The 21,173-nt window shown below is 49.6% G+C and overlaps 1 protein-coding gene and 1 long non-coding RNA gene across 3 annotated transcripts in view; one reads left to right on the top strand and one right to left on the bottom strand.

The window, feature by feature from the left end:
- Positions 1 to 836: 836 nt before the first annotated feature.
- Positions 837 to 20,713, bottom strand: LOC119953715. The gene is made up of 2 exons (XR_005458082.1): positions 20,583 to 20,713; positions 837 to 1,446 (listed from the first exon to the last, which is right to left on the bottom strand). It is a non-coding gene; the product is annotated as an uncharacterized LOC119953715 (long non-coding RNA).
- slc38a10 (solute carrier family 38 member 10) overlaps positions 19,824 to 21,173 on the top strand; it is a 143,116-nt gene continuing 141,766 nt past the window's right edge. For both annotated transcript variants that reach the window (XM_038778263.1, XM_038778264.1), the window contains exon 1: positions 19,824 to 21,027. In XM_038778263.1, the coding sequence (XP_038634191.1) occupies positions 20,938 to 21,027 (90 nt within the window). In that variant the 5' untranslated portion in view covers positions 19,824 to 20,937. The remainder of the gene's footprint in view (positions 21,028 to 21,173) is intronic.

The following is a 21,173-nucleotide window of genomic DNA, read 5'->3' on the forward strand; positions in this document are numbered from 1 at the left end:
GTGGCCCCCACCAGCGATTCCCCCCACGCTATGGGCCGAGTTCCCACCGACTTCGGCCGAGTCCCGCCGGCGCTGTTCTCGTGTGGTCTTACCCGGCGGGACCTCGGCGTTTTGGTTGCGGCGTGTGGCCTGGTGGGGTGGAGGGGGGTTCTGACTCCGAGGAGGGACCTCCACAATGGCCTGGCCCGCAAACGGGACCTACCGATCGGCGGGCGAGCTTATCCCGGTGGGGGCCCATGTTCCTCCGCGCTGGTCCCCTATAGGTCTCCGCCATGCTGCGGCCCTGGCGTGGACCCGTGCTGACGCCCGTGCTGATGCCCGTGTCGGCAGCTGGAGCAGCAGCGTGAGGCTCTCCAGTGCCATGCTGGCCCCCTGTGCAGCGCAGGATCGCTGATCCTCGGGGCCATATAATGCCGTCATAAAACGCTATGGCGTTTACGATAGCGTCAACACTTAGCCCCAGGATCGGAGAATCTCGCCCAAATGGCCGGAATTCTCCGATCCTTGGGATTCACTTTTCCTGCTGGCAGTGCACCCCCGCCAGCGGGGTTCATGGCGGCATGGGGTGGGTTCAATGGGAAATCCCATTGATAAGCGACAGGAAGATAGAATCACGGCGCCAGCGAACGGTGCGGCGCCAAGAAACACGCAGCCGTAGGCCCGGAGAATCCCGCCCATTATTTTCCAAATGTTCTGACCCCCACTGCCTCCTTTGTTACCTCAACAAGATGTCTCTTCTGCCTGTAGTGAGAAAGGAGCCCACAAGCACATTCATGTTCCACCCCATGCGTGCAAACTAGGACCCAAGAGGGAATTTGTTTGGTCCACCATGATCGTGTGCTGAGGGAAGTTTCAGTGTCGCGCACACCTTATGCTCTTTATTGAGGAATGTTTGATCTGGACAGGCTTCTAAACATACACTTACATGTATATTAAGTTACATATGTACTAACTCACATTGTAAACACTTCTTTCAAAAATAACAATAACATGCACCGACAACTCAATTAAGACGATTAGTCTTTTAAATGTTTCAGTATCAGGATTGTTACAGTCACAAAACAGTAATAGACAGCCTTGTGTTTATTTTAAAAGCCCACAGCTTGTTTAAATCCATCTTGAAACTTCTATCCTTATTATCTTCCAAACATTAAAAAGAAAATACCGGTAATTGGCAACCGCACTGCAGATGTTTTGAGCTTTTCATTTCTGCATGGGAGATCTGTGGTAGGTAATGGTGGCCTTAGGGATGGAAGTTCTGGCATCCTCATCAAGGGTTGTGGTGACGATCTTGGAATAAAAAATGATGAGCTCAGGCAAGGTGGCTGTCGTGTTGATGAGGTAACAAATACTTTTGAGGATAAGACTATAAACGTCTTTGATGTTACTTTTCATTTTATAATGCTTCTCATACCCTCCATTCGAAGTAACACATATGACACGAGTCTAAAGGAGAAGGTGAGAATTAGGACATTCTGCCCAAAAGATAACATTAACACTCTAAACCATTTTCCCTTAAGGAATTTACTATATGAAATTGTTAAGGAAACTAGAATGCTTTCTGAAAGGCAACAACTTATCCTATTGATTATTGGGAACAAAGATTGCTGTTATGAGAATACTGTCTATAATCTTTAATGATCTGAATATTTTACATCCTAATTGAGGTGTTTTGAATGATAAATCCCTGTTACTGTAACTGTTTCTGACACCACCATATAAAATAATTAAGATGCAAGATATATAGTGGCCTGCCACATGCTTTGACAAGTAGCTTTCTCAGTGTGGCTGGCTGGCAAACTCGTGCGACACAGTCACGGTATGGTTATAATTAGCCTCATGAGTGGAGATACTTATCGTGTCATGTGCTTGGCTGCAATACATTCTGCTTATAATTACTGTGCAGCTTCACTTGAAAAAAAGGTAATCAATTTATATATAGTATAAATAGTTTATAAATGTGTATTCTGGAAAATTTGGAAAAACTGATGAGTGAGAGCACTTTGCCATTGTGTTCATGTACTTCTCGAGTCCCTAACCACTCACCATTCCCTTGGGCTTTTCAGAAATTATTAACTCAACCTCAGAAAAGCCTACCTTAGTAAACGAAATATAGTTAAAAATACAATGATGCCATTTCATTTATTTTTGTGAAGAGTGGGCATGTTTAGGAATTAAATCAATTAGTGTCAACATTGATTAATCATTTTATCTCAAGTCATTTCTGCAGAATGCTTTATCAAATATAAAAATCATAAAAATGGCTGATCCTGGGGGTTCCCAGTAGGCTAAGATTCTCCGTCCTTGTTTGCAGCTGGGCTTTTCCGGTGCGGCTGAGAGTGAATGGAGATTTGGCTGTATAGTAATCCATGAGAGGCAGGAGTTCCGTCACCACACCATATTTATTTACAATAATGATATTACAGGAGCAGCTACAAACAGTGCTGCTAGCAGTCCAGTCAACTAAAGATTGGCTCAGAAAGCCTACACAGGTGCTTATATGGGCCCCCTCAATGAGCTATCATTGAGGGAGCTCATACTCCAAACTCCAATTGGCCAACCAATAAAGCCAGTTGGAGTTCATTACACCCCCCCCCCCCCCCCCCCCCCCCCCCCAAAGGTCTGAGGAATTCCTGCCAGCTGGCATTCCTCTGAGCTTCTTCCTGCTCCTCATGTCTGGGTCTATCACCTCTGTGACGTCCGCCGGGTCGTTCTCCGAAGTGGGCAGGGTGTACCTTATAGGTGCCCGTCTTTTCCTTGACGACCTCCTTGGAAGTTGTTCTTCCTCCTCCTCGGGGAGAGGTGTCGCGGCGGCCTCGTCGAACGTGTCCATCTCCGACTCTGACGACTGGATGACGGTGTCTGGAGAAATTGCTCGGGGCTGGGGTGTGGGTATCCTTTCCGTCTGGGCTATCCCAGCTTGAGGCAGTCCTGCTTCGCCTGCCTCCAGGTGTGGTTCCGCTGCCCTTATTTGGTCTAGGTGTTTCTTCAGCACCTTACCTCCTATCGAAACCTCATAGGATATGGGCCCTGTTTGGGACTCTACCGTGCCTTTGACCCACGTTGGTCCATTCCAATAATTCTTGACCCAAACCGGTGCCCCCACCTGGAAATGTCTCTGCTGCCGACTATTATCATGCCCCCTGCGTTGGGCCTCCTGTTGTTTCTCCACTTTCCCCGTTAAATTTGGGAAAAGGAGACTCAGCCTCGTTCGCAGCCGCCTTCCCATTAAGAGTTCAGCTGGCTGTATGCCCGTTGTGGAATGCGGTGTGGTCCTGTAATCAAACAGCCAATGGGAGAGCTTTGTGTCCATTGACGCTGCCGGATGCTCCTTGAGTCCCGCTTTAAGTGTCTGGACCGCTCTCTCTGCCAGGCCGTTGGTAGCTGGATGGTAAGGGGCTGTTTTGATGTGACGGACTCCGTTTTCCTTCAGGAATTTTCTAAATTCCTCACTTGTGAATGCCGTTCCGTTGTCCGACACCAATACCTCCGGACGTCCATGTGTTGCAAACGAGGCCCTGAGCGTTTCAATTGTCAATGCTGTGTTTGCCGCGTTTACCCGGTGGATGTCCAACCATTTGGAGTGGGCGTCCACTATCACCAAAAACATTGTGCCCATGAAAGGGCCGGTGTGGTCAATATGCAGGCGGGTCCATGGTCTGCCTGGCCATTCCCACGGGTGCAATGGCGCCGCTGGTGGCACTCTTTGCCCTTGTTGGCACTCCTGGCACCGACGTACCAAGGCTGCTATGTCTGTGTCCAAACCTGGCCACCAAACGTAGCTTCAAGCTAGCATCTTCATTTTAGACACCCCTGGGTGTCCGTGATGTAACTCAGTTAAGATTGCCTGACGGCCCTGAGCTTGGACTATTACCCGGGCTCCCCATAATAGGATACCGTCTTCTACGGTCATTTGGTCCCTTCTGCTCCAGTATGGGTGCATCTGGGGCATTTCCAGTTCCCCTGTTAGCAGTAAATGCTTCATCTTGGCTAAAACTGGTCTTTTTGCGTCCACAACCGAATATGTTGTGCGTCTACTGGTAGGGTGCCCAAAAAATTTAGAGTCATTACTGTCTCCTCTACTTTTGGTATTTGCGGCGGAGTGTCCGGGAAGGGAAGTCTGCTCAAAGCATCTGCATTTGCTACTCGCGTTCCCGGTCTGTGCTCCAGAACGTATCTATACGCCGCCAGTAGCAACGCCCAGCGTTGGATTCTAGCTGATGCAATCGGGGGTGTTGACTTGTCTTCTTTTAATAACCCTAATAACGGCTTATGGTCCATCACTACGGTGAATTTCTGCCCGTACAGATACTGGTGAAATCTTTTTACTGCGAATATCACTGCCAGTCCTTCCTTCTCGATTTGGGGGTACTTCCTCTCAGCCATCGCCAAGGTCCTCGAAGCATAGGCTATTGGCCGTTCTTCCCCATTCCTTCCTCTATGGGCTAAGACGGCTCCTACCCCGTAGGGGGATGCAGCACAAGTCACCACCAACTCCTTCCTTGGGTCATAATGCTCCAGGACATTTTCGGATGACAGCTGTTCCTTAATGTCCCTAAATGCTCGGTTTTGGCGGGCGGACCATTTCCATTCTTGCCCCTTTTTTAGTAGCTGGTGGAGGGGTTCTAGGATGGACGCCCTATTTTCAATACATTTTCCATAATAGGTTACCAACCCTAGAAATGATTGTAACTCCTGGACTGTGGTGGGAGCTGGGGCTTCTTTTATTGCCCTTACTCTGTCTTCTAATGGGTTCTGCTTTCTTCGTTGCAATATTATATAATTATTCCCCTTCGGAGGAGGATGGGGTGTCTAGTTTGTGTACTTCCCTGCGTCCCCACCTGCTATTCCTCTTTTGCCACCTCCTTCTAGGGTTTCTGTCGCTGTTACCCCACTCTGTCTGGTGCCAGAAACGGTCTTTCTCTGTTGGGGAGCCTCAGCCGGTACTCCCCTCTGTCTCCAGTTAGTCCTGGCAGACTTGGGGGCAGTTCTGGGGTTTTCCTTTTTCCCTCTATTCCTCAGGTTTTTCCTGAGAGCAGCTATCAGGTAGCAGGACCCGTTGTGGTAGTCCCTCTCACAGGTATCTACCTCCATTGTAGTGCCCTGTAGTTCCTACGCCCCACTTGCTGCCTTTTCTAGGGACAGTGCGAGCTGTAACGCCTGCCTGCAGTCGAGCTCCGTTTCCGCCAACAGGCGTTTCTGTATTGTGAGGTCGTTTATACCACACACTAACCGGTCCCGAAGCATTTCATTTAACGTCGGGCCGAACTCACATTTTTCCCCCAGCCTTCTCAATCGGGTCAAGAAATTTGTGGCTGACTCCCTGTCTTCCCGCTTCGCTGTGTAGAATCTGTACCTATGCAAAATGAGGGGTGGTTTTGGGTCGTAGTGCTCTTTCACCAATTCCGTTACTTCTTGGAAAGTTTTCGTGTCCGGCGCATCGGGATAAGTCAGACTACGTATAATGGTGAAAGCGGAGGGTCCGCACGCCGACAGCAGGATAAGCCGTCTCCTTTCGTCCGTCAGTATATCATTTGCCCGGAAGAAGTAACACATTCTCTCCACATCCTGAGACCAGTCCTCAATAGCCGGGTCGAATGTCTCTAACCTCCCAAAAAATGGCATTTAAAAAATGGCAAGGCTTACCCTCCGAGTGCGGCAGCTGGTCTCCGCAAAATTCTTAGTTTACCTCGTCGCCACTGTAGTAATCCACGGGAGGCAGGAGTTCCGTCACCACACCAATATTTATTTACAATAACGATATTACAGGAGCAGCTACAAACAGTGCTGCTAGCAGTCCAGTCAACTAAAGACTGGCTCACAAAGCCTACTCAGATGCTTATATGGGCTCCCTCAATGAGCTATCATTGAGGGAGCTCATACTCCAATTGGCCAACCAATAAAGCCAATTGGAGTTCATTACAGGCTGAAATATCAAATTTCCCGTTCTCACTCAAATGAGGTCCCACCAGGGGCGGCACAGTGGCGCAGTGGTTAGCACTGCTGCCTCACTCCGCCGGGGACCCTGGTTCGATCACGGCCCCGGGTCACTGTCCGTGTTGAGTTTGCACGTTCTTCCCTTGTCTGCGTGGGTCTCACCCCCACAGTCCAAAAGATGTGCACGGTAGGTGGATTGACGCTAAATTGGCCCCTTCATTAAAAAAAATTTAGACAAAAAAACATCAGGGCCCATCATGAGACTGAAGAATCCCGCCCACTGGGTGGAATTTTCTGTCTGTGGCTTGTCACATTTTCCAGCCCCACCCCCTCCGTGGCAGGGTCAGAAAATTCAGCCCGATATTTCTTTTGCTGAAGTTGCTTCAAAATAGCCACATCTTAAATATTTGGACAGGGTGTTTAATGGGCAGCTGGTCTGCTACCATTGATTTTGCATTTTCTACTACAGTTGGGAGTGCTGGCTAATATTTTTGCATTGAACAGAGGATTTAATTTCTTCAGTTAATATAGCGTATATGGTAATAATGGTACCAGTGTTCCATTGCAGTGTATCATTAGGCCAGTTAAAGCTCTACTAGCGCAGTTATGAAGCAATAAAATGGATATTATTGGTGAAAGTAACTCCCTCTTGCAATTAAAATCACCAAGAATCGCGGCCTTTGACCTTTGTATCAGATACCGAAGTCAAAGGGTTTTTAAGCAGTTTCCTGAGAGTTAGATATCTTTACACATTTAATTAAAAAGATATATTTTTATTCAAGGCTTTTCAATAAAAATATAAATATACAGATTATCAGAAGAACATCACGTCAACCCAATAAACAACCACAGCCCTCCAGACACCCCTGGGACTGACCCCCAACCATGCCCCACCTTCCCCATTTTAACCCCCTTACAACCCCCGCCACTGATCCCTCAATCCTTCTTGAAGACAGCAGTAAACGGTTTCCACTTCTGGGTGAAGCCTTCTACCGACCCCCGCAGAGTGAACTTCTAACCTCAGGAAATCGGCCAAGTCACTCACCCACACCCCTGCCATCCGCGGCTCAGTTCTGCCAACACAGCAAAATCCGGCTCCGGGCTGTCAGGGAGGTAAAGGTCAATATATCAGCCTCTCTTCGCGCCTGCACTCCCGGGTCTTCCAGCACACCAAATATCGCCACCTCTGGACTCGGGGCCACCCCCACACCCAGAACCTCAGACATCACATCCAAGAATCCCTGCCAGAACCTCATCTGTCTTGGACAACATGTGAATGTGATTCGTGCCCCCCCCCCACCCCCCCCCCCCACCCCACACCCACCCCGTGCACTGCCCACACCTATCCTTCATCCCCTCAAAAGACCCACCCCCCACCTCCTCTCCCAGCTCCTCCTCCCATTTGTGCTTAACATCCTCTACCAGGGCACCCTCCCACTCCATCAATTCCTTGTAAATACTCAACACTTTCCCTGCCTCCTCCCCCGAAACATCGCAACCAATCTTGCCGACATGAACCTATGGTATCGTAAATAGGTACCCACAATGACATACCCTCTAACCCCAAGTGCTGCCTACACTGCCCCCACACCCTTAAAGCCGACATCACCATTGGGTTAATGGAGTACCTGGCTGGCGAAAACGGCTAAGGCGCTAACAACAAAGCCCTGAAACTCGTTCCCCTACACGATGCCTCCACTCATCCTCAAACCGACCTCTCCTCCATGGCCCATTATCTCACCATCGCAATATTTGCAGCCCAATAATAATTTATCAAATTCAGCAACGCCAACTCCCCTCCACCGCCTGCTCCCCTCCGCCGCCCCATTCTAAAAAAGCCCGCTGCACCTGCAGGGCCTGCCCCGCCCACACAAACCCTGACGAGATCAACCCACTGACATTCGTGAAAAACGACTGAATGACAAAGATAAGGGGGTTCAGGAACACAACAGAAACCTAGGCAGCACCGTCATTTTCACTGTCTGCACTCGCCCAGCCAATGACAAAGGCAAAACATTCCACCTCTTAGAATTCGCCTTCATCCCCTCCACCAATCAAGCCAACACCACCCTCACCCTCACACCACCCTCACCACCCTCACCATCCTCATCCCCATCCTCACCCTCAGACCCACTCCCTCTATAAAAGGCCTCAAATACCCCATTCATCCCCTCCGGGTCCATCACCACCTTACCCCCCTCGCCCCTCACTACACCAATTTCCCTTGCCCTTGCCTGCTTCTTCAACTGATGGGCCAGCATCCTACACACCTTCTCCTTATACTCGTAAAGTGCCCCCCTGGCCCTCCGCAACTGCCCCACCACCTTCCCCATAGACACTAAACCAAACTTAGTCTCTCCTTCAGCAACCCCTCCTCCGGCACCGAGTAACCACTAACCACCCTCAAGATCTCATCAACCACTCTTGCCCTCTCCTCCTGCTCCACCATCTTCCTATGCATCCGAATCAAAATAAACTACCCTCTGACTACAGCCTTGAGTGCCCCCCATAACGTGGCAGCTGTCATCCCCCCATATCATTCACCTCCACTTGACTCCTGCTTCTGGTGAGGCCAGCCTTTACCCATGTCCTGGGAGACCCACAGCTCACTCCCTCCCCAGGTGCATCTCCTGGTTTGCCTCGCCCATTTCAATATCTTTTCCTTGACCAAGAAACGGTGCAGCAGCACCACCATCACCCTTGGCGGCTCCCCCATCTGCAGCCTCCTCCTCAGCCTCCTTTGCGCCTGATCCACTTTAGGAGCCGGTCAAAGGCCCCCTCTCCTATCAACTGCTCCAGCATCCTCACCACATACTTGGCAGCCTCCACTCCCTCAATGCCCTCAGACATCCCGACAATCCTCAAATTCTGTCGTCTGTAGTGATTCTCCAGGTCCTCCAATATCTCTCTCAGCCACTACTGGCTGTCCACAACCATCCCCAACTCCACCTCCAATGAGGCCATCCACTCCTCATGCTCCCCCACCGCCTCCTCCAACTTCTGAATCGCCAGGCCTTGAGCCTCCAACCTCTGCCCCACTTTCTCAATCGCTGCTCTGAGCAGCTCCACCACCTGAGCCACGTCTTCCGAGATCTCCTACCTCTGCTGCTGGGATTTCTTATTTAAAACCTCCACCAGCAGCTCCATCGACCACGCGGCAGGCAGTGCTGCCCCCTTGCCCTCTGCCATCTTAACCTGTGGCGCAGCACGAAAACTATCCTGCTCCAGCTGCTCTCTCTTTCGCCTGTCACTCCTTGCCCTCTGATCCATACGTCAATCTCACCAGAGGAGCATTACCTTCCCTGGGCACTCACACACCGTTTGCACTCAAAAAGCCCCCATACGAGTGGGGGAGAACCAACAAAATCCTCCTTGAGCGGGAGCCACCATATGTGCGACCACTCACTCCATACCGCCACCGGAGTTGATGTGCCATCAACGAACACGAGACGAGCAGTGAACATAACTGAGACTTTAATAAACTAAACAGAAAGCCTCCTGGCCTCGGATCCCGGACTGGGGCAGTGGCGGAGACCAGCCACCTTTATACCGAGCCTGAGGGGAGGCGGAGCCATCGGGCAGTGGTTTACCACATTACATATAATACAGTGGCAGTTTACCACAATACACATATATACTCCAGTGGTTTGGAGCCAACAGGGACAAGCTCAGGCATGTAGCAATATAACAGTACAATACAATACAGTGGTTTACCACTGTTAAAAAAGAGTCCAGTGGGGGTGAAGTGGACCGTCAGGGGTGTCCGGGAGCGTGTTGTCCTCTTCTTCACCCAGTTGTTGAGTCGGTGGAGGGGCGGGGCGGTGTGCGGGCGGGGGTGGTGGTGATGGTCGCCGGTGGGCCTGCGGGTGACAGTTCTTGAGGTAGGTGGGTAGTGGTGGAGGGAGACGGTGTAGAGTCGGGAGTGGTGGTGATGGTCGCTGGGGAGCCTGCAGGTGCCAAATCCCGAAGGGAGACTGTGTCCTGTCGCCCGTCATGATGTGCCACATAGGCATATTGTGGGTTGGCCTTCTCGACGAGGGGATCTGATTTATGATTCCTTGCATGCTTCCGGAGGAGGACGGGCCCTGGGACTGTCAGCCAGGACTGGAGCGAGAGTCCGGAGGTGGACTTCCTGGGGAAGGCAAACATACATTCGTGAGGGGTCTCGTTGGTGGCAATACACAGGAGCGACCGGAGGGAGTGGAGCGCATCAGGAAGGACCTCTTGCCAGCGGGAGACTGGGAGACCTCTAGACCGTAGGGCCAGGATGAGGGCCTTCCAGACCGTCGTGTTCTCCCTCTCCACCTGTCCATTGCCCCAGGAGTTGTAGCTGGTCGCCCTGCTAGAGGCGATGCCCTTACTAAGCAGGAACTGACACAACTTGTCGTTCATGAAGGAGAAACCCCGATTGTAGGTGGGGAACCCGAACAAGGTGAAGATACTGTGCAGGGCCTTGATGACGGTGGCAGAGGCCATGTCAGGGCATGGGATGGCAAAGGGGAATCTTGAGTATTCGTCAACAATGTTGAGGAAGTACGCGTTACGGTCAGTGGAGGGAAGGAGCCCTTTGAAGTCAATGCTGAGGCGCTCAAAGGGGCGAGAGGCCTTTACCAGGTGTACTCTGTCTGGCCGATAGAAGTGCGGTTTGCACTCCGCACAGACCTGGCAGTCCCTGGTCATGGTCCTGACCTCCTCGATGGAGTAAGGCAGGTTACGAGCCTTGACAAAATGAAAAAAATGGGTGACCCCCCGGCTGACAAAGGTCATTGTGGAGGGCCCGAAGTTGGTCTACTTGTGCGCTGGCACATGTACGGAGGGATAGGGCATCTGGGGGCTCATTGAGCTTCCACGGTCGGTACAAGATCTCGTAGTTGTAGGTGGAGAGCTCGATCCTCCACCTCAGAATCTTGTCGTTCTTGATTTTGCCCTGCCGTGTATTGTTAAACATGAAGGCAACTGACCGTTGGTCAGTGAGGAGAGTGAATGCTTGCCGGCCAGGTAATGCCTCCAATGTCGCACAGCTTCTGCAATGGCTTGGGCTTCCTTTTCAACGGAGGAGTGTCGAATTTCGGAGGCATGGAGGGTACGGGAGAAGAAAGCCACGGGCCTGCCTGTCTGGTTGAGGGTAATGGCCAGAGCAAAGTCCGACACATCGCTTTCCACCTGGAACAGAATGGACTCGTCCACAGCGTGCATTGCGGTTTTGGCAATATCTGTCTTTATGCGGTTGAAGGCCAGGCGGGCCTCAGCCGTCAGGGAAAAAATGGTGGATTTAATAAGTGGACGGGCCTTGCCTGCATAACTGGGGACCCACTGGGCATAGTAAGAGAAGAACCCCAGGCATCTCTTCAGGGCCTTGGGGCAGTGGGGGAGAGGGAGTTCCAGGAGGGGGTGCATGCGGCCGGGGTCGGGCCCCAGGTCTCCGTTTTCCACAACATAGCCAAGGATGGCTAAGTGGGTTGTGCAGAAAACACATTTTTCCTTATTGTAGGTGAGGTTCCGGAGTTTAGCGATGTGGAGGAAGTGCCGGAAGTTTTCATCATGGTCCTGCTGGTCATGGCTGCAGATGGTGACATTATCTAAGTACGGGAACGTGGCCCCGCAGCCCGTACTGGTCAACCATTCGGTCCATTTCTCGTTGGAAGACCGAGACCCCATTGGTGACGCCGAAGGGAAACCTGAGGAAGTGGTAAAGGCGGTCATCTGCCTCGAAGGCAGTGTATTGGCGGTCCTCCGGGCGGAGAGGGAGCTGGTGGCACGCAAACTTCAAGTCAACTGTGGAGAAGACTCAATTCTGAGCAATCTGGTTGACCATGTCAGATATGCGGGGGTGGGGGGATTACGCATTGAGCTGCGTGCACCGGTTGATGGTCTGACTGTAGTCGATGGCCATCCGGTGCTTCTCCCCAGTCTTGACGACCACCACTTGAGCTCTCCAGGGGGTGTTACTAGACGCAATGATCCCCTCTCGTAGGAGTCGCTGGACCTCCAACCTGATAAAGGCCCTGTGCCGGACACTGTATTGTCTGTTCCTAGTGGCGACGGGTTTACAGTCCGGGGTGAGGTTAGCGAAGAGCAAGGGTGGAGCAACCTTAAGTGTCGCTAGCCTACAGACGGTGAGGGGGGCAGGGGTCCACCGAACTTTAAAGTAAGGCTTTGGAGGTGGCACTGGAAGTCGATCCCAGTAATAGGGCAGCGCAGAGATGGGGAAGGACATAGAGCTTGTAGTTAGTGTACTCTACGCCTTGAACAGTAAGGGTCGCAACACAGTACCCCCGGATTTCTACTGCATGTGATGCGGAGGACAGGGGGATTTTCTGGGTCATGGGTAAAATTGGGAGGGAGCAGTGCTTTACCGTATCTGGGTGTATGAAGCTGTCTGTGCTCCCGGAGTCGAAAAGGCAGGCCGTCTCGTGCCTCTTGATCCGGACGGTCATCGTAGATTTTGTGAGGCGATGAGGCGGGACTTGTCGAGCGTGATGGAGGTGAGCTTCAGAAGGTGATGGGTAGGCCAGTTGGAGGTAGCGGTGTCCAGCGTCCAACCGGGTGAGCAGGGCTCCTGGGAGGCTGCGGAGTGGTCCCAAGATGGCGGCCCCCATGGGCCGAGCGTGGCGGGTGGCATCCATGATGGCATCAAAGATGGCGGCCCCACGGGTCGCACATGGTGGGTGGCGCGGCAGCTGGAGGCGGCCCCGACAGGCAGCAGGCAGCGCTGCTGGGCCAAGGAGAGACCCGGCCTGGCAGGCTTTCGCAAAGTGGCCCTTCCTCCCACACCCGTTGCAAGTCGCGTTGCGTGCAGGGCAGCGTTGTCTGGGTGCTTACCCTGGCGGCAAAAGTAGCACGGCGGGCCTCCGACGTTGGCGGGCTGCTGCACAGCACAGGCCTGCGCTGCACTCGAGTCGGATGATGGCGAGGCCCACGAGGGTGCCGCGTCGTCGAAGGTGTAGGCCTCCATGTTCTGGAAGGCCACCTCCAGCGAGTTTGAGAGCTGCACTGTCTCTGGGAGGCTGAGTGTACCCCTTTCCAGCAATCGCTGGCGGATGAAGTTCGATTTCATGCCTGCAACATAGGCGTCTCTGATCAACAGCTCCTTGAAGTGTTGGGTAGCTGGTACCGCCTGAAAAGCACAGTTCCAGCTGAGTGCCGCAAGGCACGCAGGAATTCGGCTACTGATTCTCCAGGGCATTGTCACCTCGTGGCAAGAAGGTGCCTAGCATACACCTCGTTTACAGACTTTACATATTGTCCCTTCAGCAGCATTATTGCTGTTGTATACGAAGGGGCGTCCCTGATGAGAAGGAAAGCTTGCGGGCTCACCCGTGCGTTGAGGATCTGCTGCTTCTGGAGGTCGGTGAAGTCTTGGGTGGAGGATCCGATGCTTTGAAGCAGGTTAGCCAGTGCTCGAATGTCACAGTGGCGTCGGCTGCCTGTGGGTCCAGCTCCAGGCGATCAGGCTTGAGCGATGAATTCATCTTAGATGTTTAGTTTATTAAATTGATGTGCCATCAACGAAAACAAGACGAGCAGTGAACGTAACTGAGGCTTTAATAAACTAAACAGAAAGCCTCCTGGCTCTGATCCCGAACTGGGGCAGCAGCGGAGACCAGCCACCTTTACACTGAGCCCGAGGGGAGGCGGAGCCAGCAGGAAGTGGTTTACCTCATTACATATAATACAGCGGCAGTTTACCCCAATACACATATTATATCCTACAGTGGTTTGGAGCCAGCGGGGACAAGCCCAGGCATGTAGCAATACAACAGTATAATACAATACAGTGGTTTACCACAGGAGTCCCTTTACACAATTAATTTATTCAATAAACCATGCTAAATTAATTTAATATGAAGTATTGGTGCTGTGTTCATTTCCTCCATATTTCAAAATGGCGATGATTCATAAAGACATAAGAGGTTTACAGCACAGAACAGGCCCTTTGGTCCATTGCGTCTGCGCCAGTAAAAACAACCATCTAACTAATCTAATCCCATTTTCCAGCACTTGGCCCATAGCCTTGTATGCTTTGGCATCTCAAATGTACACCTAAATACTTAGAATAGAATCATAGAATCCCTGCAGTGCAGTAGGAGGCCATTTGGCCTATCGAGTCTGCACCGACCCTTCGAAAGAGCACTCCACCCATGTCCATTCTCCCATCCCTCCAACCCCATAACCTAACCTGCACATCACTGGACACGATGGGGCAATTTAGCATGGTCGATCCACCTAACCCGCACATCCTTGGTCAGTGGGAGGAAATGGGAGCACCCGGAGGAAACCAATGGAGACATGTGGAGAGCACACAAACTCCACAAGGGCAGTGACCCAAGGTCAGAATTGAACCCAGGTCCCTGGCGCTGTGAGGCAGCAGTCCCAGCCACTGTGCCACCGTGCCGCCCCTTAAATGTTATTTGGATCTCGGCCTCCACCACCCTTTCAGGCCGTGGGTTCCAGACTCTCACCAACCTCTGGGTGAAAATGTTTTTCCTCATATCCCCTGTAAACCTCTTATTCCTTACCTTAAATCTATACCCCCTGGTCATTGATCCCTCCACCAAAGGAGTTCCTGTCTACTCTATCTATGTCACTCATAATTTTATACATCTCAATCATATCCCCCCTCAGTCTCCTCTCCAAGGAAAACAATCCCAGTCTCTATTCATTGCTAAAACTCTCCAGCCGAGGCAACATTCTGGTAAATCTCCTCTGCACCCTTTCTAGTGCTATCACATCCCTCCTATAATTTGGATTCCAGAAATACACACAATTCTCGAGCTGTGGTTTAACCAACGTTTTATACGGTTTCAGCAGAACCTCCTTGCTCTTAAACTCTATGCCTCAGCTCATAAAGACAAGCATACCATATGCCTTCTTAACCATTGTATCCATCTTGCCTGCTACCTTAAGAGACCAGTGTACATGCACCTAGGGGTGTTATGGTAGCACAGTGGTTAGCATTGGCTTTGGTCACTGTCGGTGCGGAGTATGCACACTCTCCCCGTGTCAGCGTTGGTTTCCTCCGGGTGCTCCGGTTTACATAGAACATAGAACATACAGTGCAGAAGGAGGCCATTCGGCCCATCGAGTCTGCACCAACCCATTTAAGCCCTCACTTCCACCTTATCCCCGTAACTCAATAACCCCTCCTAATCTTTTTTTTTGTGGCCACTAAGGGCAATGTATCATGGCCAATCCACCTAACCTGCACGTCTTTGGACTGTGGGAGGAAACCGGAGCACCCGGAGGAAACCGACGCAGACACGGGGAGAACGTGCAAACTCTGCACAGACAGTGAACCAGCGGGGAATCGAACCTGGGTCCCTGGCGCTGTGAAGCCACAGTGCTATCCACTTGTGCTACCGTGCTGCACTGAAGTTCTGAAAGAAGTGCTTGTTAGGTAAATTGGACATTCTGAATTCTCCCTTAGTGTACCTGAACAGGCGCAGGAATGTGGCTACTCGGGGATTTTCACAGTAACTTCATTGCAGTGTTAACGGAAGCCTACTTGTGACACTAATAATGATTATTATTACCAAGGCTCCTCTGATCCCTGGTACTTCTGAGGGTTCTGCTATTTATCATTTGTTCCCTTGTCTTGATTGACCTGCTCAAGTGCATCACCTCACACTTAACCAGGTTGAGTTCCATTTGCCACTGATAAGCCCATCTATATACTCCTGTAATCAAAGGCTATTCATTCACACCGGTGTTTCACATTTATTATGGGCCAGGGTTTAGATAAACCCAAAGTGTATCATGGAGTTCACCTGACCCACAACTTTAAATAGATTTTGGTTATGGGGAGCACAAGGGTCCACTCTACAGGTGTGATGCAACAGAGATCTAAAGTACTTTTAAAGCAAAACAATGTTTATTATATGAATCCAGTTAACATTTTATAAACACACAGTTAACATCTTAGCAACTATCAACTCAAATACTCCCCCCAAAGAATACAGTACTCTATAAGTAACCCTTAATCTTTCCTAAACAACATCCATAAGACAAATACTCTCTTTAACAAAAGCAGCAGATGTAAATTCTCTACTGAGAGCATTATCACTTTTAAATTAACAAGTGATCTTAAGACATTCTTTTCATGCAGAAATAGATCAAAATTACACCTTGTTTGGCTGGATGCAGCTCCAACTCTGAAAATGAAACTAAACACAAACTGTAGCTGCCAGATCAAAAATGAAAGTAAAAGCAGACAGACAGCCCAGCACCACCCACATCACTGTGGTTACTTGATAAACATTCATTTCTTAAAGGTACATCCACTACAGCTATTTGATGAACACCCATTTCTTAAAGGTACTCTCATATGATACATTTTATATTTAATGTATAAGTTGACCCTGTTTTGGAGATATTTCTGGAGGCTTCAAAGGTCGATGTGTACAGTGACATTTATGATCCATGGAATAAATATACCAAAAATGTTGATTAGCTCTGACTGGAATCTGAAAAATACTAAACACTTTAGTCTGTCCACTCAGAAATAATAATGTAAATGTTAGGTCCCAATAAACAGATATATCTTACTGTGCCTGATAAATTTGTCAGTGTTAACCTTCTACTCTGTGCACATTGAAACCTCCCTACTCATAAGTGCATCCCATAACCAGCTGCTGAAGTAAGGTCTGGATGGTGCCTACAATCAGCAACAAGTATATACACACCATCAAGAATGCTACTTTTTTTCTGGAATCTCTCTATGAGACTTCATATGGTCCACATCTGTACTCTGTGGGTGTTTTGATTTGTGACTGCTGTTCCATCTGTGGCTGGTATTAGCTTGTCCATTAGGAGATATTTGGTCACTGGGATCCAGGTTGCATGGTCCCACACAATCCAGATTGAGTCTGGCTTGTCCCCGGTGACTGATGCAACTGGAACATGAACCACAATTATTACACATGGTTCACCGCGTTGCCAACCCTCCAGGTTACCTTGGAGTCTCCAGGAATTAACATGTAATCTCCAGGACACTGACTGCTCTGTGCAACAAGACAAAGGAATGGTTGGGTGTTAAAGGAACACTTTGCTCATTCGCACACAAAGAGCGGAGATAACAAAGAATCTTCCAACTGGTAAGGAAGAGACTGATTGTATTTCAAATGGCATGGGAGAATGGTGAACCATGAGAATGAATGTGTTGGGTGAACAATCATGGAAGTGTGGGAAGCAGTCAATTGGAAGCAGGCAGCCATTTGATGAATCTTCCAGGAATATGTGGAGCTAGAGTTGGCAATGTTTCACTGACTGCATTCCCCCAGCTGAAATAAACAGCAACAAGATTCGCCCTTCACTCTCTCTAAATGTCAGAAAGACCAAGGAACTGATCATTGACTTCAGGACGCGTAGCACCACACACACTCCAATCTGCATCAATCGCTCCGAAGTGAAGATGTCGATAACTTTAAGTTCCTGGGGGTCACCATCACCAACAGTCTGTCCTGGTCCACTCACGTTGATGCAACAGTCAAGAAAGTCCAACGACGTCTCTACTTCCTACGGAAGCTAAAGAAATTTGGCATGTCTTCATCGACTCTCACAAACTTCTACAGATGTGTGACAGTGAGCATCCTATCCGGCTGCATCACAGCCTGGTATGGCAACTGCTCGGTCCAAGATCGCAAGAAACTGCAGAGTGTGGTGAACTCAGCCCAATGCATCACACAAGCTTGCCACCCCCACATTGATTCTGTATCCACCTCCCGCTGCCTCAGGAAGGCAGACAGCATCGTCAGAGACCCCTCCCACCCAGGCATTGCCTTCTTCCAGACCCTTCCATCAGGCAGAAGGTATAGAAGTCTGAAGACCCGCACATCCAGACAAAGGAACAGCTTCTTCCCCACAGCTACAAGCCTCCTCAACGACTCCCCCCTCGGACTGATCTGTTCCCTGTAAGAACACTATTCACGATGTCTTATGCTGCTCCTGCTCATGTATTTGCTTCTTTTGGCCCCTTGTTCCGCACTGTAACCAATCACTGTTTGTCGATGTACCATTTGTCAATGTTCTCTGTTGATTATTCTTTTTGTCTCCTATGTACGTCCTGTGTACATTCCTTCGGACACAGAAAAATACTTTTCGCTGTGCTTCGGTACAAGTGACAATAAATCAAATCAAATTCACTGGATTATCAATGTGGCCATTGAGTAAATGCACTCAATGTATATGTGCTTAGACCTGGCATCTGCCACACACTGTTTGATAATCTTGTCACAAACGTATGAATTGGGAGCAAAAGTAGCCTTTTGGCTCCTCAAACCTGCTCCACCACATGATATGATCATGGTTGATCTGACTTTGGCTTCAACTTTACTTTTCTGTCTATCTCCTTTGACTCCTTTGTGATTCAAGAATCTATCTACCACCTCTGGGCTGTTAATCTGAACAATACATGTTTGAATTAGTACAACAATACTAAATAATGTTATCCTTTGTGAAGCAATGGTCACATATTTAGTTAATTATTGTTTGGCTATAGAAATTGCATTGTTTTAAAAGAAATGTAATTTTTTAAATATATGAACATCCACATAAACATATGAATTAGGGTGAGGAGTAGGCCACCTGGCTCCTCGAGCCTGCTCCGCCACTCAATCGTGGCTGCTCTGATTGTAATCAAGAATCAGAATCAAGGGTTATGGGGATAAGATGGGAAAATGGAGTTGAGGATTATCATTTCAGATCAGTCACAATCTCATTGAATGGTCGGGCAGACTCAATTCGCTGAATGGCCTACTTTTACTCCTACATTTTATGGTAACCTCAATTCCACATTCCCGCTTGCCCCAGATAACGTCTAACAATTGTTTTTTTATATAGGAATCTTTATTAGTGTTATAAGTGGGCTTACATTAACAGTGCAATGAAGTTACTGCGGAAATTGACCAGTCGCCACACTCTGGCGCCTGTTTGGGTACACTGAGGGAGAATTCAGAATGTCCAATTCACCTAACAGCACGCTTTTTAGGACTTGTGGGAGAAAACTGGAGCACATGGAGGAAACCCACGTAGACACGGGGAGAAAGAAAGAGAAAAAGCTGGAAAATCTCAGCAGGTCTGGCAGCATCTGTAGGCGAGAAAAGAGCTAACATTTTAAGTTCGATGACTATTTGTCAAAGCACTGGGAGAACGTGCAGACTCTACATAGTGAATCAAACCCGGGTTGAACAGCTACAAGCAAAAAAGAAAGTAAGAATCTGTAAAAGTTAGAAATCTGATATAAAAGCAGCAGGCAGTCACTCATTGTCCAGACAGGAAACAGGTATGCTTTTTTCCTGGGTGATGTGGGGGGGTCACCAATTAGCGCAACAATGTTGTGGTGATCCACTGTGTAACTGTGTGTACCTGTATTAGGGGATGTACAGTAGTACCTATACTACAGGTTCGCAGGTAGCCCCTGCCAGCTAGCTCCGCCCACAAGGAGCCGTATAAATATGCATGACTCCTCCTGATCAGCCATTCTACCAGCTGCAGTCGGAGGCCACACATCTGACTGTGATAAAGCCTCTGTTGTAGCAATCCGAGTCTTTAGTACAATTGATAGTGCATCAAATGTCAAACCTAGCGCAAAACAATTCATGTGAAGTAATGGTCCCATATCTAATCAATTATTGTGTGGACATAGAAAGTAAACTGCATTGTTTTTAAATAAAGAGGCGAGTTGAAAGGAAGATTCAGCTGTCAGCATCTGTCGGTGTCATGAATCCTCCCAGCCTCGGGGGCGGCGCAGGGCTGGGAGGACCTTGGAGCGAGAATGGGGATGGGGGCGGGAGAGGAAGCCCATCGGTCGCCGGGCAACGCTTGTTGTCAAGTCGGGACTTCCTGGAGACGGCTGGGGGTGGGGAGAGAGTTGGCAGGAGCGAACGCAGAGAGAGAGGGAGAGGGAGAGGGAGAAAGTGAAAGCACTGCGAAGGAAGAGAAAGATAGGGGTTGGGAAGTGAATGGGTGGCGGGTTAAAGGGCGGGGAGAGTGATCGGCTGCAGGCCTGACTGAGTTTGGTCCTCCGGCAGCAAGAAGTTGTCGACGTCCGAGAGAGAGAATAAGCGGTGCCTGTTGCTGAGCGCTGGCGGCGGCCGTTCGAGGCGCGGGCGATGGTTGAGGGGGAAGTGATGTGAGCTGGGCCCTGGGCTGTTGCTGCCTCCTGTTGAGGAGCCTCACTGACAGGAGAGACAGAGCGGGCGGGAGCGGCTTGTTGGTAAACACAAACCTCCCAAGTGCAGAGTTTGCTGCTGAGGATTCATTCGCCACGTCACGGAAAAGTCCTGCTCCCCACCGCCTCCTTTCTCCCATTTCTATTTATTTTATACCCCTCTCCTCTCCCCTTTCTGCAGCTTTCACGCTTGGGTTTTATTTAACCTTCTCGTTTGCGGTCTCCTGCACTTTCTGTCAAACTTCGAAATCCCGTTTTGTGTCCTGTCTCATCATTTGAGTTTATTTTGCATCTCTCTCCCTCTCCTTTATCTCCCCCTTTCCTTTCTCTCTCGATGTGCTCTTAAACCATCGGCCCCTTTCCGTCTTCTAACCCTTTCCTACCTTATTTCAGCCTTTGAGCCTAGTTAACCCCCCCCCCCCCCCCCCCCCCGGTAATTCATTTCTAGACAACAGCCGAATCCAGCAGGGTCACTTACAGAGCCGATTCCGTCCGAGGGTGAGGTTCCTTTTTGTGTCCAGTGCCCTCATTTTTCTTCCACACCCAGGATTTTTTTCCCTGGGCAGTCACTGTAACATTTAAAAAAAAAACGTTACAACAAATTTCCAACTCTGAAATCGCAAGTTGAGATCTGGAAATCGCTTTCATATTTAGTTTTCCAACGCGGAGTTGACTCCATCAGCAGCTGTTCCCCATTTGATGTTACTGATCATTTATACGTACTGTTAATTCCGCCAAAGTCGGGAAAAAGTAATCCACGGGGAAGTCAGTTTTTATTTTCAAAACCCCAACCTGAATTCTGTGATAGCTTATTCCTCAAAAACGAATCAAACATGACTGTTTCAAACTTGGGCTTCATCGTGAACGTGGTGAACAGTATCGTGGGAGTGAGTGTGCTCACCATGCCTTTCTGCTTCAAACAGGTGAGTTCTCGATTGCAAGTGTCTCCTTTATTGTACTTTGAAGTTATTTTTACAAGTATAACTGCAACTTCATGTGCATGTTTTATTATAACTCAATGCAACAAATTCATTTCAGCTCGTCTCTGGCATATTATGTGTCAAGTCAG

Source organism: Scyliorhinus canicula, chromosome 18, assembly GCF_902713615.1.
Source record: "Scyliorhinus canicula chromosome 18, sScyCan1.1, whole genome shotgun sequence".
In the NCBI taxonomy this organism is placed as follows: Eukaryota; Metazoa; Chordata; class Chondrichthyes; order Carcharhiniformes; family Scyliorhinidae; genus Scyliorhinus; species Scyliorhinus canicula.